Source organism: Natrix helvetica, assembly GCF_964273705.1.
Source record: "Natrix helvetica genome assembly, chromosome: 7".
NCBI classification, from domain to species: Eukaryota; Metazoa; Chordata; class Lepidosauria; order Squamata; family Natricidae; genus Natrix; species Natrix helvetica.
In genome coordinates this window covers 40,420,232-40,438,944 of record NC_138558.1, presented here as the reverse complement: position 1 = coordinate 40,438,944, position 18,713 = coordinate 40,420,232, and the positions used below count along the sequence as shown (strand labels likewise).

Genomic DNA, 18,713 nt, shown 5'->3' with positions numbered 1-18,713 from the left:
TAAATATAAAAAGTGGAAAGGGGTGACATAGCTAAGGCAGAATATCAGCAAATAGCCTGAGCCTATAAAGGTGAAGTGAGGAAAGCTAAGGCTCACAATAAAGAAAGACTTGCCACAAAAGAAAAAAAAAGAAAAAGCTTCTTCCAACATGCTAAAAACAAGAAAAAGGTTAAGGAAACAATTGGTCCATTGCTGGGAGAAAATGGCAAGAAGGTGACAAGCAACAGGGAGAAAGCAGATGCATTATACCCCAGGGTTGTGAAGGAACTGGCAGACGAGATGTCAGAACCACTGAACTATATCTTTCAGAGGTCTTGGAACACCGGGGAACTGCCAGAGAACTGGAAAAGAGCTGATGTGGTTCCCATCTTCAAAAAAGGAAAAAAATAGATCCAGGAAACTATAGACCTATAAGCCTGACCTCAATACCAGGGAAGATTCTGGAAAAGATAATCAAGCAACAAATTAGCAAACACCTAGAAGTAAACAAAGTAATAGCCAAAAGCCAACATGGGTTTGTCAAAAACAGATCATGCCACTAATCTTGTTGCATTCTTCGACAAAGTAACAAAATTAGTGGACCAGAGAAATGCCATCGATATAATAAACATGCCATCGATATAATAAACATCCACGATCTAATTTTGGAGGGGGAGCCGGACCTCGCAGGAATAACCGAGACCTGGTTGGGCCACGAGGGAGGTTTACCCCTCGTGGAAATGTGCCCGCCAGGTTATCGAGCATTTCACCAGCCTCGGGCCCAGGGAAGGGGCGGTGGGGTAGCAGTGATTATCCGGGAAGACTTGGAGCCGAGAGAGTTCACTGTGCCACAGACATCCGGGTGTGAGTCCCTTGTCGTGAGATGGGGCCCAGGGAGGCAGTTGGGCCTGCTGATTGTATACCTGGCTCCTCGCTATACACCAGCGGCCCTGCCTGAACTCCTCGAGCTGATGTCATCGGTGGCGGTTGAGACCCCCAAACTTTTAGTGATGGGGGATTTTAATCTGCCGTCGATGGGAGAAGCGTCTGAGGGGGTTCGGGAATTCATGGCTTCCATGACAGCCATGGACCTGACCCAGTTAATTCAGGGCCCTACTCACGAGGGAGGCCACACGTTGGACCTTGTCTTTGTCTCTGGCCAGTGGACGAGTGATCTGGGAAAAGGGGATCCAATTATTACTCCCCTGTCATGGTCAGATCACTCACTTCTCCGGCTTGACTTCCTTGGTGCTACCCCCCGCTGCGGGGAGGCGGAACCGGAAGGTATTAGATGGTTCCGCCCCAAGCACCTGATGGAACCAGATAGGTTCCAGACGGAGCTTGGGCCACCTCCTGTGGACCTGACCCGCCCCCGAGTGGAGGACCTGGTAGACGCATGGAATAGTGCGACTACCGGGGCCCTAGACTGGGTGGCGCCTTTGCGGCCTCTCCTGCGGCGACGAACCACCCTGGCCCCTTGGTTCACCGAGGAGCTAAGGGTGATGAAACGCCACAAGAGACGCCTAGAGAGTCGTTGGAGATCCTCCCATTCCGAATTTGACCGAGCACAGGCACAAGCCTATTTGAGGACGTACCTTGTGGCATTAAGAGCGGCCAAACGTCAATATTGTGCCGCTCTTATTGCGTCCGCAGATAACCGCCCTGCCGCCCTGTTTCGGGTGACTCGCTCCCTCTTGTTTGAGAGACTGCGGGAAGCCCCTTTACAGGGCAGAGCAGAGGAGTTTGGGAAATATCTACAGGACAAAGTCGCTCAAATCCAGATGGGATGGGCCCCTTTTAGTGGTCCAGCTGAGACGCCCGCGGCAAGTCTTGAGGGACCGCTTTGGGAGGAGTTTGACTTGGTTGCCATCGAGGATTTGGACAGGTTGCGTGGACGTCTGCGACCTACCACATGTTTATTGGACCCGTGTCCCTCCTGGCTTGTACTGGCATCCTGGGAGGTTACACGCGACTGGCTCCTGGGCCTAGTGAACGCCTCGTTGGGTGAGGGGCTTCTACCGACCGCCTTGAAAGAGGCGGTGGTGAGGCCCCTGCTCAAGAAGCCTTCCCTGGACCCAACGGACCTAGTCAATTATCGTCCAGTCTCCAACCTTCCTTTTTTAGCGAAGGTTGTAGAGAGTGTGGTAGCACAACAGTTCCCACGTCACCTGGAGGAGAATGATTATCTAGACCCGCGCCAGTCCGGCTTCCGACCCGGGCACAGCACGGAGACGGCCTTGGTCGCATTGGTTGATGATCTCTGGAGGGCCAGAGATAGGGGTTGTTCCTCTATCCTGGTCCTATTAGATCTCTCGACGGCGTTCGATACCATCGACCATGGTATCCTGTTGCACCGGCTAGAGGGGCTGGGAGTCAGGGGCACCGTTCTACGGTGGTTTGGCTCCTACCTCTCTGACCGGACGCAACGTGTGTTGGCAGGGGAGCAGAGATCGACCCGGAGGCCACTCACATGTGGGGTGCCTCAGGGGTCGGTGCTCTCGCCTCTCCTGTTCAACACATATATGAAACCGCTGGGCGAGATCATCCGTGGTTTTGGGGTGGGATATCATCTGTATGCTGATGATACTCAGCTATACATTTCCACCCCGAACCACCCCAATGAGGCCGTCGAAATGATGTCCCGGTGTTTGGAGGCCGTACGGGTCTGGATGGATGGCAACCGACTAAAACTCAACCCTTCCAAGACGGAGTGGCTGTGGCTTCCGGCCTCCCGGTTCAACCAGTTGCTTCCATCTCTGGCCATTGGGGGCGTGCAACTGGCCCCCATGGAACAGGTGCGCAATTTGGGCGTCCTCCTAGATGCCCGGCTGTCCATGGATGACCATGTAACAGCCGTGGCAAGGGGGGCATTCCATCAGGTTCGCCTGATGCGCCAATTGCGTCCCTTATTGGACCGGGATGCCCTACGCACAGTCACCCATGTGCTAGTGACGTCTCGCCTGGACTACTGCAATGCACTCTACATGGGGCTTCCCTTGAGATGCACTCGGAGACTGCAGCTGGTCCAGAACACGGCCGCGCGGGTGATTATGGGGAGGACTAGATACTCCCCTGTAACACCTCTCCTGCGCGAGCTGCACTGGCTTCCTGTAGTCTACCGAGTGCGTTTCAAGGTTTTGATTATGATCTTTAAAGCGCTTCATGGCACAGGACCTAGTTACATGCAGGATCGCATCCTGCCCCATACATCCCTACGACCAATCCGCTCACACAGAGAGGGACTTCTTCGGGTGCCGTCCGCCAAACAGTGTCGGGGGGCGACACCCAGGAGCAGAGCCTTCTCTGTGATGGGCCCAGCCCTGTGGAATGACCTCCCCCGTGACATCAGGACCACTTCTGATCTCCGCTCCTTCCGTGTACAGCTGAAGACCCACCTCTTTCAATTATCTGGCCTGGCTCAACCGTAAATTTTTCTTACTCCTCCTGACAGTTCTTTTAAATTTTTAAATTTCAAACTGTGTTTTTACAATTGGGGTATTTTAATGGTGACTTTTAATTGTTCAATGTGATGTAATTTGTTACCTCCTCCGTGCATTTATGTCTTGTATATGTGTATGTTTATGTGTTTGTATATATGTTTTATATTTTATATGCTCCATTGTACGCCGCCCCGAGTCCTGTCTGGAAAGGGAGCGGCTAATAAATTTAAATTTTTTATTATTATTATTATTATTATTATTATTATTATTATTATTATTATTATTATTATTATTATTATTATTATTTGGACTTTAGCAAGGCATTTGATAAAGTAGACCATAACCTACTACTAGATAAAAGTAGGGAAATGTGGGTTGGACAGCATCACCACCAGATGGATTCGTAACTGGCTGATCAACCACACTCAACTTTAGTCCTCAATGGAACTGCATCTACATGGAGGGAGGTAAGCAGTGGAGTACCCCAAGGCTCTGTTTTAGGCCCATTATTCAATGATCTGGATGAGGGGATAAATGGGGAACTCATCAAATTTGCAGATGACACCAAGATGGCAGGAATAGCCAACACTCCAGAAGATAGGCTTAAGATACAGAAGAATCTTGAGAAACTTGAACATTGGGCACTATCTAACAAAATGAAATTCAATGGTGAAAAGAGTAAGGTTCTACATTTAGGCAAGAAAAACAAAATGCACATGTATAGTATAGGTGGTACCTTGCTCAATAGTAGTAACTATGAGAGGGATCTTGGAATCCTAGTGGACAACCATTTAAATATGAGCCAGCAGTGTGCAGCAGCTGCCAAAAAAGCCAACACAGTCCTAGGCTGCATCAACAGACGGATAGAATCAAGATCACGTGAAGTGTTAATGCCACTTTATAATGCCTTGGTAAGGCCACACTTGGAATACTGCATTCAGTTCTGGTCGCCACGATGTAAAAAAGATGTGGAGACTCTAGAAAGAGTGCAGAGAAGAGCAACAAAGATGATTAGGGGACTGGAGACTAAAACATATGAAGAACGGTTGCAGGAACTGGGTATGTCTAGTTTATTGAAAAGAAGGACTAGGGGAGACATGATAGCAGTGTTCCAATATCTCAGGGATTGCCACAAAGAAGAGGGAGTCGAAGCACCTGAGGGCAGAACAAGAAGCAATGGGTGGAAACTAATCAAGGAGAGAAGCAATTTAGAACTGAGGAGAAATTTCTTGACAGTTAGAACAATTAATCAGTGGAACAGCTTGCCTCCAGAAGTTGTGAATGCCACAACACTGGAAGTTTTTAAGAAGATGTTGGATAGCCATTTGTCTGAAATGGTATAGTGTTTCCTGCCTAGGCAGGGGGTTGGACTAGAAGACCTCCAAGGTCCCTTCTAACTCTGCTGTTATATTATATAATCGCTTCCTGTGGTTTTTCAAGAAAATGTGGAGACTAAATAGATAAGAAGTGAAGTAAAACCATGCATGAAGTATTTATCTAAGAAAGAAAGCTTTAGAATATGAAACAATTGGAGAATTCCATTTTTAAAGATTTTTCATGCATTATAGAAATATACCATTGTTTGAAATGACATGAATCCACAGTATGAATACGTGACTACATTGTCCTAAATCATATTAAATACAGCCTTGCTGTTATAGGACACTATTTTTACTTCTTACTAGAAATCAAAAGGTTCTAGGAAGACAGCCAAGAGCATAAGGAATGGAGAGATACCCAAAATAACAAGAACAGATATATTGCTTTAATTCCTTAATCCAGATGAATAACCATAAACCATAAGAATTGGGACAGATACTATATATCTCAACATATCATACACACAGTGGCCCAGAACTAATAAATTTACAATAAAATATAATAAACCAATTTGTTTCACGGGACATTATAAAAAAGGAATAGCTGAACTCTAGAATATAATAATCTGAGGTGTGATGACATTTCCAACAAAAAGAAAACTACAAACAGATCCCCTATATTTATGTTAATGGTGCTCTGTGGTTACTTATATCACCTTCCTTTGATATTTTTTTCAGAAAAGGCAATTTTACAACCTGATGAAACTAGTCCATTTCCTTAGTTATATTGTCAGTAAGTGTAGTGCACCGAGAAAATGGTCTTGAGGGGAAAAAGGAAAAGATGCTACCAAGACAACAGTCAGAAAAAAGAAACCTAAGTCCAGGGCAGAACTGTAACCTGAGAAAATATCTTAGACAAAGTCCTCTGTAGTTCTCACAAAGATAAAGGGAGTGAGGGAGTAAGTGCATTCAGTTTTCCAAGATTCATCTGTCCCTCAAGGCCATTCCCATGTCCCGCAACAATGATGCTAAGAAACTTATTTCTTGGTCTTGCAGTATACCAATGAGGTAAGCAGTAATGTTTCCTTTTATGTGTACATATAAAAAATTGGCTAAACTATAAATGTGTTACTATTATAATGAGTGAAATTTACACAATGTATTCATTCGCTCTGTGTAAACCTTGGCAATAGTGTTTCTGTTAGGATCAGGGGCTACATAAATGTTTTAAATAAAGAAATGGAAGAAGTTCCGATTAGATTTGAATTGGTATCACTCAAGTACTCAAAAAGTACTTGAATTGATTTGGGCATGGCATTCCAGAAGGGATGGGAACTGAGTTTGATCTGATTCAAAATTCTAGATAGGGATAAGATTTGTACATAGGCTACAACAAATGCAACACAAAATGCTCAAAGCTGGCATTTTGTCCCCATAAGATAAGGGTGTCCAAACTTGGGAACTTTAAGACTTGTGGACTTCAACTCCCAGAATTCCCCAGCCAGGCTGGCTGGGGAATTCTGGGAGTTGAAGTCCACAAGTCTTAAAGTTCCCAAGTTTGGACACCCCTGCCATAAGAAGACATTAATCTTGCGATCAGTTTTAGTGGTTTTAGTCAATTTCTTTTCAAATAATTTTTTAAAAAATTACTTACATCTGTCTTCATTTAGTGCAGAGAGAATTGGTGGAGACCTTGGTGCGCTCTGAGTTTGGTTGTTTTGCTTGCAGGCACTGCATTATCCAACTAGGTATAATAATAATCATTGCTAGTGAGTGTGGTGTTTGTTCCCTCTTTATATATAGTAGCTTACCCTGCCAATGTTGGTGGAGGTGTGGTTTTCTCCTGGTTAGTTCTTTGATTAGGGTATTGTTTTCTGCTTGGTTGTTTGTCTTAGTGGTTCTGTTATGGCCCAATGGCAGCCAGCAGAGCTGGCAGCAGAGTCAAACAGTGAGGAGGTTGGGAAGGAACATGGGCCAGCCCTGGGGGCTGAGGAAAGCTCAGACGAGGGCTCTGTGTCAGAGGCAGAGAGGGAGCTAAACAGCAGTGAGGCAGACAAACAGTTGGAGCCTGTTCCCAGTGTGCGCATGCGCAGAGCTGCCAAAAAACAAGAACAATTAAGAAAGCAGGATCGACTTGGGAGTAAAGTCACACCTTGGAGGTGATAGGAAACAAAAGAGGAGCTAACAAAAGAGGGCTTTTGCAGGAAACAATTTGTTCCTTCGGTTGTTTCAAAAGTGGAAAGTTCTGTTTGTGACTATAAGAGACTCTGTGCCAAGTGTTGCCTTGCCCTGCGTTTGGAAACTAGTTATCTGGCAGCTCTCCATGTGAGATAAGGCTCGTGTTGATAAATATACCTCTGAAAGACTGCTTGCGAAGCCTTGCTGACTGTGAATGAAAGGAATTCACAATCATGTAATCACGGTTTTGCCGGGACCAAGACTCTGCTTCATGTTTTTTAAGGAAGCCTGGGTTAGAACAAGTTCTTTGATTGGGGTATTGAGAGAAAATTTTGCACCAGGTGTTTTAAAAGTTTGTATGTATTCACAAGAGCATATAGTGAAGTTCACTGAAACAATGCAGTGTCCTACATCAGCTGTTAAATACAAACTTTAAAAAGTAGGTTCTTGTTTTTCTGGGGTATCAGGAGGGCTGGCCTAGCTGATTTGCAAGGACCCTGGACAAAATTCTCTTATCCTTATCCAGGCTTGATTGTAAACAGTATTGGTTTTCTGGCAATGTTCATGTTAGTTAATTAGCAAGGTCAACAGAGACAGACTTACAAGGCCAGGAACACTGCCACAAAATCAGACAGGCTGCAGAGAAAGATTTTGACACAGAACAAGTAGTATTCATACTTCTGCTGCCATTACCACCACATTTTCTTTAAAATAGTCAATAGAACAATCCAAACTTGGCACACATTCACTTACCATAATATGAAATGGCTTCACGCTGCTGCAGATTATGAAAGTAAGGTTTGAACCCAAAGTGTGTTCTAGACTAGTCACATATTCTTGTCTCCTGAGTTGAATTCTTACTTCTGCTGGCAGGGGTAGCACAGAATAAAATTAACCTTCTATTGGCACAAGAAAAAGCAAATGTTAAGATAGATGGCTGGCTGAATTAAAGAACTTGAGAGTCGATAAAGTGAATGAAGCAATCTTAGCCTGGCCACTCAGTTCTGAAAGAGAGTTTCGTAAGGTGATAAAGCCTTTTGGCTGATGACCGCTCTGTGAATGTCAAGGAGCCCATCACCCCATTCATTTTCATGAGGAACTGAAAGAACAACAACATTGTGTATTTGTCTAGTAGGATCTCTGAAGCCGCAGGAACGCTATTGAATTTTCAATTCGGAAGGAGTCTAATAAATACTGAGCCAACAAATGCCATTTGCCTTTTGAATCCAGGTCCATTTTCAGTTCATGAATTTGTGTTAAATGGGTGATTAATCAATGTTGATTGAACTGAATCTCCAAACTGAACCTTGCGTGCCATGTTATTTGAATCATTATAAAATTTACTGCAATGCTGCATTCACAGCTGAGGTTTATTGTGCAATTATTTCAGAAGCATATCATGAACTACAGTCAAAATATGTCTTAAAATGACCAAAGAATTGCAATGATATTCTCTGCAAGTATAACATCTTTGTCTATTGCTATTAGTTTTTCTATTAATTTTTCTTAGCAAAATTGATTGAATGCCTGGTACGTAATAGGCGAATGACATTGTTTAAAAATAAAGATTTAATTCATAATCTGAGCACTGACAGCTTATTTCATAAGGCTTTTATTGCCATCTTTATTCAAAAAAATAAAAAAAAATGCTACAGCTTATTTGACTACCCTCTAAGCTTCCAAAATATTGGTTTTAATGGTGGAAATGTACCATTAAAACCAATTTTTAAAGAACATTTATTCAATATTGCCTTTTAAGTTACTTATTAAGGGACAATATGTTGAATATACATAAGGTACCCATTAAGATTCAATATGTTCTAAGGCATTTGTAGCTATGTGTGAAAATCTGTGCTATCAATCACCTTCCTAATAAGAAAGGTAAATTGCTTTGCTGTTGTTCTGTGCCTTTGGGACAACTCAAGGATCAAATTTAATAGCTTTTTTCCCCTGTCATCGTCAAGGCTATCGTGCCATTAACTATAAACTAATGCTGAAAGCCAACACTCAGCATAATGAGATTTTAAAAAAAATTGATCAGGCAGTGCAAAGTTGCAGGAAATTTCATTCTCATTTGTCTCAAAAAATACAATAGTGAGTAATAGTAATAACAAAAGTAGTAGTAGCAGCAATAATAATAGTAAAGTTGTAAATGTATGGCTCTAATAATAATTTTTTCTTTACAAAGAATAAAAAATAAGAAGGAATGTTACTATAGTAAGTTATCTTTTCAAAGCTAGATTCAAAATGGCCAACTTTGATTCTGCCACCCCCTCACCACCACCATCACCCCGCATCACATTAAAAACATATCATGCTGGGAAGAGGAAGGAAAACTATGAAAACTGTCAACAAAATAACTTACATAGTACATATTTGGCTTTAAGTTAATATAAACGTATCAAGAACTTGTAAATTTTAATGTGACTGAAAAGAAATAAGATTTACTACATGGCTGGGCCATAATCCTTTTTTTAGGATTCATGGAGAAGAAGCTAAGAGGACCTCATGGATGGCAAAATTGGGTAGTTAAACTACCCAAATGTCAATTGCTCCAAGTTAGCTGAAAATGATTAAAAATCCTTGGAGTCTGCTGTTCAATGGAAGTTGTTCTACCTTTGCTGAATGTTGCTTATAGTTGCTAAAGGGCTTGTGACTCTTTTTGTTTCCTCCTGGATACCTACAGTTCAGGAGAAGCTGTCGAGGAATTATCTATAGAGTGAGTTACAGATAGAAGAGTTACATCCTTAAGTTGGATGTAGCTGAGAAGCAAGTTTAGAGTAAATTTGTCTAAAGATGTAGTTGCCAAAAATGTAGTTAGCCTTGGGGGTGGCAACTGTTGCAGGTTCTTACAATACCTCAGTGACAGTTCCAGGAGTTTCTGAAATGCTCTTTATCTGGAAATTCCACCCTTCCTATGGGAATTCAGGCATCATTGCTTGCCCACATCCTTCATTTCACTGCCTATCTAGATCTGTTAGCATCAAATACTGGAGTTCATTACTTTTCTGTAGCTCCTACTAGACTAAAATGAACAGGCTACACTAAAAGTAATAGCATGCTCTATTTAATTAAAGTTCAGCTTTCAGATGTCTCAGTTAATGAGAGCTTTAAGATTGATAATAAGCTGACTGTTACATCTTATTTCTCACATAATAAGGTGAGAAAAATATGTTCAGTAGCTAGATATTTGATGTCAAAATAACTTGGCATAGAGGCTGGGATGGCAAATAGTTTTTGTGTTTTGTGAGAGCTAGAAAACGTGACATGTGGTAAGAGACTGAAAAGGCAAAGCAGTCAGGAAAGATGCTCTTGACCCTTTTCTGAGGTCTTATTTCTCACCTGCAAGTTCTACCATTGGTTTTCTTTTCCCTGAGAAAACAGGCTCAAGATCCCAGGAGAGAGAGGAAAAAATAGCTGCAAAAACTAAAGCAACAAGAAAATCATGCAACCTTTTTCTCCTTGATTAGATGCCTGAAATGGAAAGACGAGAAGTATCTTGCACACTCAACAGTCAGTTTTATTGTTATATTTTTATAGTTTGTAGATTTCCATCAACATATTTGTTTTCTGCTAGGCTCAGAAAGTAGGCAGGCAGGCAGGAATTTTAAAAATGAGGAGAGAGAGATAATGGTCCTAGGTGAAAAACCTTTTCCTCACCTTACCTGAGATATTATGCCAACTTCAACTCTCCAGGAATATGTCCATCCTGCAACCAGAAAAGAATGTTCCCCATCTTTTCCTTAACATTCATGTTACTTTAATACAGAAATGGAGAAGCCATTCTGGCTGGAGGGCAGAATTAGACACTGAAGTCATGTCCAAAATGGACAGAGCCTCCTCACTGTCGGTATGGAGACACGGACTGTATTTTTTTTTTTTTTGGATCTGTTCATTAACACATCCTATGTTCCTATGCACAACCCACACATTTATTTTCATACATTGTCCTGCCATGTAGAACTCCTGTAGAGAACATACAACTTGTCCAACAAGGCTTCCTCCCTCCGCTCTCATATGAAACAATAAAGCTCTATAAAACTTCCACCAGCCCTATTAGGGTCATATAAAATTTTCGGTGAAAGACAAGCAAATTATATTTCTTTGTGAGGAAATCATGGGTAGAAGGTATTAAACTTCCTCTTCCTAGTCATGAACAAACAAAATGCTGTCTGATCATCAAGTACGTTTTGAAAAGTTTCTGATTGTAATGCAATGCAGGACAAATATTGTATCACTCATCAGAGACAGGTTTTCATGGATGAAACAAGCTTCTTCATTGGCTGGACATTTTCCATTCCTGTTGTAATTTTTTTCATTTTCCAGCAGAATTAAGGATATACCTAGCTCTAACCCTAACCCTTTAAAGGTCCAGTGATAAGTTGACAGTCTTGATTCTCTTTCTTATTATTCATGATTTATCTTTCCTTACATAGCTAAAACAGAGAGCCAAAATTAGAAACTTGTCCGGCTTTTTCAGTTTTACTTGGACAAGTTCTCGGGATTCAAAATAGCCCTTTACATTGTTCAAGCTGCTTGCTTTGGACAGAATGCCAGGGTCATTTTCTGTACTATTTATACTAAAAATATAAATATGAGTGGCATTTCTTTCTGTTGGTTTTCAATGCCTATGGACGTAAAAAGAATCAACCCACTATCATGTGGTATTTTGCAAGTCAAAGGGTCACTCCAACTTAATGAAACTTAATAATGAATGTAAAAAACTCCCAATTTTGGTTTCAGAAGAGTTGATGTTTCTTTTGAAGCTAAATTTGGCTCATATGTGATTGAGAAGGGCTTAACTTTTTCCCAAGCATTGACACTACCAGCACCCTTCTGTGGATGTGTGAATTAATGTTTCCTATTTTTGTTCATGTTCTAATTAATTGGAAGATTAGCAGATTATTGTAAATGAAATATATCAAGATATTTTGCATCCTTACAGCCATCCTTCCATTTGGGGCGGGGGAGGAATAAAACAATGTATTAATTTGGCAATCCTGAAATTAGCTATGCCAAGCCTTATTAAAGGGCATTCCAGAATTGGGGGGAGGGGTAGAGTTCATCTATGAAAATTGCAACAAGTATCTTAGCAGAGAGCATCAGAAGCCTATCAGAGTTATCTTGGGGAGCCTGCACAAATTTTATCAGAGCATGTATAGAATTACAAAACAATTAAAATCCTGATACAAGAGGAAACATCAGGAACTGCCTTTACTTGTACAACATTACAAAATTTTGTCTAGCTTTCTAATCCAATTACGGTAGTTTAGGAATGACAGATTAAACCATTAAAGAAATAGAATGTCAGTTTTCAATATTGAAATTTGCTGAGTTCTTGAATCTCCAACTTCCCATACACTCTATTCTAAATTCTATGGGGAATTAGTTCCACATTATCAACCTACTATGGAGTTACTAGGAGCTGAGTTTGACTCAATATCTCTATATTTTATCTTGACCCAGCATCCCTTTTTAAATAGTTTTACGGTTTTCCTAAAATATTTAACCATGAACATCTGTGTCAACCTTCATTCAAATCAAAAGCGGATGACTGTTTGGCATGGATTGCTATCTCTGATTTAGTCTGTGAGTTCTCTGAGAAGGATCCTGTTAGGAGGAGGATTTTACTATACCCTCTCCTGCGATACAAGGCAAATTTTGTTTTTTTGTAACTGCACGTCCAAATTAAACTAAGCCCCTGACCTGCAGATTTACCAACATAGCTCTCCAAGCAAGTGCAATGGTATCTTCAAACCTGGAACATTGTTGATTAATGTTTTAGCTTTGCCTGCAGCACAGAAATAATTGCAAACAAAAATATGATTGGGCTGCAATATTTCTGAGTTTTCTTGTGACTGTTTCACTCAACTTCTTTAAAACCCTAGGTGTGTCTATTAATTTGTAGGAGTCTCATTTGCTAGCCTCCAACTTCTTCAGGCAGAACTGCTACCAATGTCATATGCATTGACTTGGATTTTAAGAAAATGTGACATGCACTTCTGTGCATGTTCTCTGACATACTCTGTATCTGGCAATACCACACAACAAATAACTCAATAGCTCTCTTTAAAGGTGCAACTATTCACCAGATCTTAAATACTTGATTCTTTTTGTGAACATTTATAATTGTTGGTTACCTGGGGTTTGCAAGACAGCTAACATTAACAAGATTAATGTTATTACTGCTTAATTAAAATGATCTTCACCACAAGATTAGAATCTGTGATCTATACCAAACGTGGGTCAATCAAATTTTAGTGCTTTCAAGTCTCCATTGATTTCAGTAGAAAGTTAAGCACCTTCTTAAATCTCTGGTTACAATCAATGCAATTTAAATGCCCAAAACAGTGGCTGGATGATATCCATCATATACCCCAAAGTTTGCAATTTAGCATTAATAGCTTTGAATTCAAAATAAAACCCTTTACTTTTATAAGTAAATTTATCTTCCTTATCTATATAGCCAAGGATAATTTTATGTTAAACCACATGCATTTTAAATTTCATGAGGATCAGAAAAGCACACAAAAAATGGTCCATTTCATCATACAATAACATACCATTTGCCTGAAGAAAATAAATTAAAAAGTGGGGTTTGTAGAAGTGAACTAAAAATTATGATGTCTAGAAATTTTCTGTTGAAAGAAAAGTGATTCTTAAATAATATCTGTTTAAAATATAATTTTCCTGCAGTTTAAACTATATTCTTTCCTTACTAAGATGGTCTAGCCATTACATAAATCACAGCTCTTCAAAGCAACCACATAAGATAAAGGATAAATATTCCTAAATTTTATTGATAAATATTTATATAAGACAATCTGTTTAAAACAGAATTTTAAGAAGTTATTTGTGTTAAACCTAACTTGAAACATAGTTAAATAAACCAATAAATGACATAATGTTTAAATTATATTTTTCAGCTTTGGTTTAATATTTGCTGCTTCATAACTACACCATGTATTGTATAAGCAAGGAAACAGATGTTAATATAATAAAATAAATGTGCTAAATGACAAATTACAAACTTTACCCTTTCCCACTTGTGTTGCACAATCACGCACAATATATTAGTGGCAGGTTTTGCACTGTAGCATTGCAACACATGCTTTGCCACTTATGCTACTCCTGTAGACACCCCCAATCTACCATTGAGATGACAAACCATTTAGAAAGTTGACCATAATAAAAGACACAAATTATTAGAAAGAAATCCAGTCATTAATTATTGTAAAATAATGTTACTATTTATGCAAATAGAGAAGTCTGTAACAGATCTTGATAAAGAACTCTGAAAAACATGATGTTGAAACATTTGGATAAGAAATCTTTAAATCAGGAATAACATGCTATAATGCTTATTAATAATTTTTTCCATTATTTATTTCTTGGAATCCATATTCATTGCCTTTCTGCCAGGATTCAAAGCAGGCTTGTCAACAATAAACACGGCAACCCTAAAGACTAATATCTATAGGGCAAGTTTTGTACTGTGGTTTCTGGCATGCCTATTGGCTGGATCTTTCAAATGCCTACATTTTAGACCCTTCATTTGGAGTAAGCAAGTGTATTTCTAATAGTAATTAGTTGCAGGACTTTCATAAGCTTCCTTTTTACTATGATAGCAATTATATATCAGCTGCTAAAACGTTGATGAGTATACAAGGGTCACTTTCATAAGCAACGACAGGCAGCAGGTGTCACCCACACATGGATGTAAAACAGCACTCACCAGCTTGAACTTTAATATAAAATTATTAGTCATCATTAAACATGGTATCCCGATAGACCAGAGGTCTCCATCCTTGGCAACTTTAAGACTTGTGGACTTCAACTCCCAGAAGTCCTCATCCAGCAAAGCTGGTTGAGGAATTCTGGGAGTTGAAGTCCACAAGTCTTAAAGTTGTGGACTGGATGGAGACCCCTGCCGGATAGACCATTCACTGCAAAATTACTGACTTGAAATAAGATAGACCTTGTTCTAGAAAAAATAACATTGTACTGTACAAAACATGAATTGATATTCAAAAGAACTTTCAGTGTAATTAGGAATGTTGTTGGCATTTTATTTATATTGTGTTGTAGAAAAACTGCCTAGTAGATGGGCAATACATAGGACATGTGGTATTTTATTTTATTTTTATAAATTCCTTCACTTTCCTCATTTCTACACCTTCACCCCAATTTCTAGGCTTGAATCACCTACAAGATCTTTGATAATGGAAGCTCCAAAGGGAATACAAGTGAGTGCAGCTGCAGGGGACTTGAAAGTCACTTGTAGAAAAGAGCTACATTTGAAGTCTACAGAAGGGGAGGTAAGTCTTATTAGAGAACCATATTCATCTAGTGAAATTCTATGCATATTTACCTGGACACTAGTCCATTATATGATGCTTAGAACCAGAGTCTTAAATTAATTTTATTTCTCTGTGTCTTGCAATAAAGTCCATCACATTTTAATTGCATGTGCATATAAAAAAACCTGTGAGCTTGATAGCATCTTTACCTTTGAGCAGCTGATGTTTGATCTGATTCTGGAGGACATTAGATTTATGATCATATCAGTTCTTGCTCCAAATATTTGCTACTGCTTATTGTCTCTGTAGGAAAGACAAACTCATTAAGATATTCTGTTCCATGCACCAAATGGGTCCAGATGGATACCAGATGGACACTGGAGGGAGTTTTGTTAAGAACTTAATGTATTACTGGAATTAAAAGGCAGTCATTATTGCTCCATGTCGCTTTCTGGGAACCATGTTGGTTTACCAAGAACCTCCGTAAAACAATGTGCTTGGAGTTCACACTACTTGACATCCTCTAAAGCAGGGGTCTCCAACCTTGTCAACTTTAAGACTTGTGGACTTCAACCCCCAGAATTCTATGAGTTGAAGTCCACAAGTCTTAAAGTTGACAAGGTTGGAGACCTCTATGGCTTACTTCAACATGATCTTTCTGTTCTATTCAGATGTGACCTTACCTCACTCAGATTCCAGAATCCTTTCTGGCTGCCAAGGCCTTTTACTTCTTCCTTTCCTCTGTTATTTGGCCACGCTGCACAGTGCACACTTGTGCACACACAAACATTGCCTTCCCATGGTTCCAGTTAAAGGATCTTTTCTCCTACAGCATCTTTGGGTTCCATATTTCCTTACCTTCAACAACTGCTCTTCATCTTTCTCCTACCAACATTCTGAAATCCAGCTGCACTCCAGCAGTGTGGCATGCAACCAAGACTCCTGCTCAAGGAAATTCTTCAAGGAAATGACTTCCTTTTGTCTTAGGTGAATAAAATGAAACAAAATGCCCTCTACATTTTGGCTTCAATGTTATCCTCTCATGAAGATCATTTTGTTGCAACGGTACCAACAAAATACATTTTAACCTCTTCTGGACTTGCGCCAACTTTACTACCCTGTTTCCCCGAAAATAAGAAACAACCTCCCTGGACAATCGGGCTTTTGAACGCATGCACTAAAATCAGCCCTCCCCTGAAAATAAGCCACCACCACCCAAATTGCAACAGAGCAGCAGCCATGAGGTAACCACGCTCACCACCTTCTGCATCTCAAAAATATAAGACCCCCCCGAAAATAAGGCCAAGCACTTATTTGGGTGTCAAAAGAACTTAAGGCCCCGTCTTATTTTCGGGGAAGCACGGTATAACCACAAGGTTGTGTGCAGACGTTATGTATTCAATTTCTTGATCATTTTATATTGCTTTTCCATAAGCTCATTGCAACTCTGTGAAGTAGCTAAGAAAAAGGATCTGACCCATAGTTGTCCAGTTTATTTTCATGGCTTAAGATGAATGGAACAGATATATTAGATATAAATATAAAAACACTCCAAATCCTTACTCCACATGTCTCTGTGTTCTTGAACATTTAATTAGTGTATTTTAGCAGCTGTTTCTAGAATCATTTTGTAAAGAATATGTTAAATCCTTTAGGAGTAAGTGGGATTCTGGAGCATTTTGGCTACATATCAAGAAAAACTTCTAACTGAAGACACTGGCAAATACTATATAAATTATAATTCTACAACTATCAGGATAACCATCATCTGTTCCTATTCCATATCCTAAGCTTCATACTCTTTAAACAATCTTTGTTGGTTCTCCCACAAAGTTTTTTTCTATTTCCAAGCTTTGATGCCTCTATAATATTAATTCAGCACAATCATAAGAATCAAACAAAAGTTGGATTCCACATTACTGTATTATAATAATCATTAGCTGTTCAGTTAAACTCTCTAGCTTTCACCACAATGCTTATAGTTTTAAGGGAATGTGGGGCAGGTATTGAGGCCTGTTGGATATGTTTTTATCTCTTCTTTATCATTAATTGCCAACTAATCTTTTCCTAACTATCCAACAAAGGTCCGCAGCTAATAGATGGAAATTCACCTTTGCAAGTTCTTTCAGATAAGCAGTCTCATTGTCCAACAACCAAAATCTATATCAGTAGCTCATAAATTGCAACCCTTTCCAGAATGTTTTTTTCCTAGGTGATATTAACAACTGGGAGAATATTAAATGAACAAGAAGAAAGGGAAACAGTTGCAGACTTGTGGGAATTACATATTGCCTTCTCACTTACAGTGCACTTTTCAAACTTCATTATGCTGATCGACACTAATGTAGGAGTATAATTGCTACATTAGTAACGGGAATATGCATAATCCCTTCTCTAAGTGGAACTGATGAATGGCTACAGTTAAATCAGAATCACCAAAGAGTATAGTGTTGTGTGCTTTTCATTTTTCTCAGCTCAAACTCGTATGTCCTTATGCACAACTTCAGCCTTCTGCTCTATTTCAACATTTAAACACCAGAAGAAATATATGGATGGTATCAGAAATAAGGACAGCTGGGATTGCACAAAGAAAAGCATTGCTGCCAGCCGCTGGGTTGTGATGAAGTCCAGTTAACCAGGAAAGAGTCTGGTTCTGCTATTTTGTAATAACTGAATTTCATTTTGAAATACAGAGAAGGGCATCATCTTCTCTATTTTAGTGGTCTGTTTTGGAGAATCCAATAATATGTCAATGAAGTCCTGCAGTAAAAGTAATTCATTTTCCTCCTTTCTTTTTTTCACCCAGATATTTTTAAATGCAGACTCAATCCGGCTAGGGAATCTACCGCTGGGGTCTTTTCCCTCATCTTCCTCACCAAGTTCATCGGCAACAAGACAGACTATCTATGAGATCTGTGTTTGTCCCAATGGCAAACTCTACCTTTCCCCTGCAGGAGTAGGTTCCACGTGTCAGTCCAGTGGCAACATTTGCTTGTGGAGCTGAAGACACCAGAATCCTCCTCCTCTTCCTCCTCCTATTTCTCCTCCTCCTCCTTACACCAGAATAGCCTTTTTGTTACTGTCCCTCTGCTTCACGGTTCTGCTTGATTTCCCTCGTTTGATCATGAAGCTCTACGCAGCCTCCTGGATCTCTTCCAGCCCAAGCAAGGAGCCAAACAGAGCCTTCTCTTCTGGCTTATGGAGCTCCATGATGGAAGATAGAAGGCCTAATAAAATGGTTGTCTTCACCAGGGAATCTGGATCTTCGTATCACTTTTTGTCCAAAAGGGAGAAATACACAGGTGCCTTGGCTATATATGAAGTGAAGCACATTGTTTTAGAATTTTTTTGAGCAGGAACTGTATACAAGAAACTGCACATATATACATAATTATATAGAGATAGATATACTACTATAGAAATTGGCCCAGAATCTAAAGTTGAGATGAATTGGTATGACAAATAACTATACTGTCTGAAAGCACAATTTTCATATA

The 18,713-nt window shown here is 40.0% G+C and overlaps 1 protein-coding gene across 3 annotated transcripts in view; it reads left to right on the top strand.

Annotated features, from left to right (window-relative positions):
- Nucleotides 1-18,220, top strand: part of SGCZ (sarcoglycan zeta) — a gene marked incomplete at its 3' end in the record, with an annotated part of 553,083 nt that extends 534,863 nt beyond the window's left edge. For all 3 annotated transcript variants that reach the window (XM_081960171.1, XM_081960172.1, XM_081960170.1), the window contains 2 exons: nucleotides 15,111-15,234; nucleotides 18,023-18,220. In XM_081960171.1, the coding sequence (XP_081816297.1) occupies nucleotides 15,111-15,234; nucleotides 18,023-18,220 (322 nt within the window). The remainder of the gene's footprint in view (nucleotides 1-15,110; nucleotides 15,235-18,022) is intronic.
- Nucleotides 18,221-18,713: the final 493 nt, after the last annotated feature.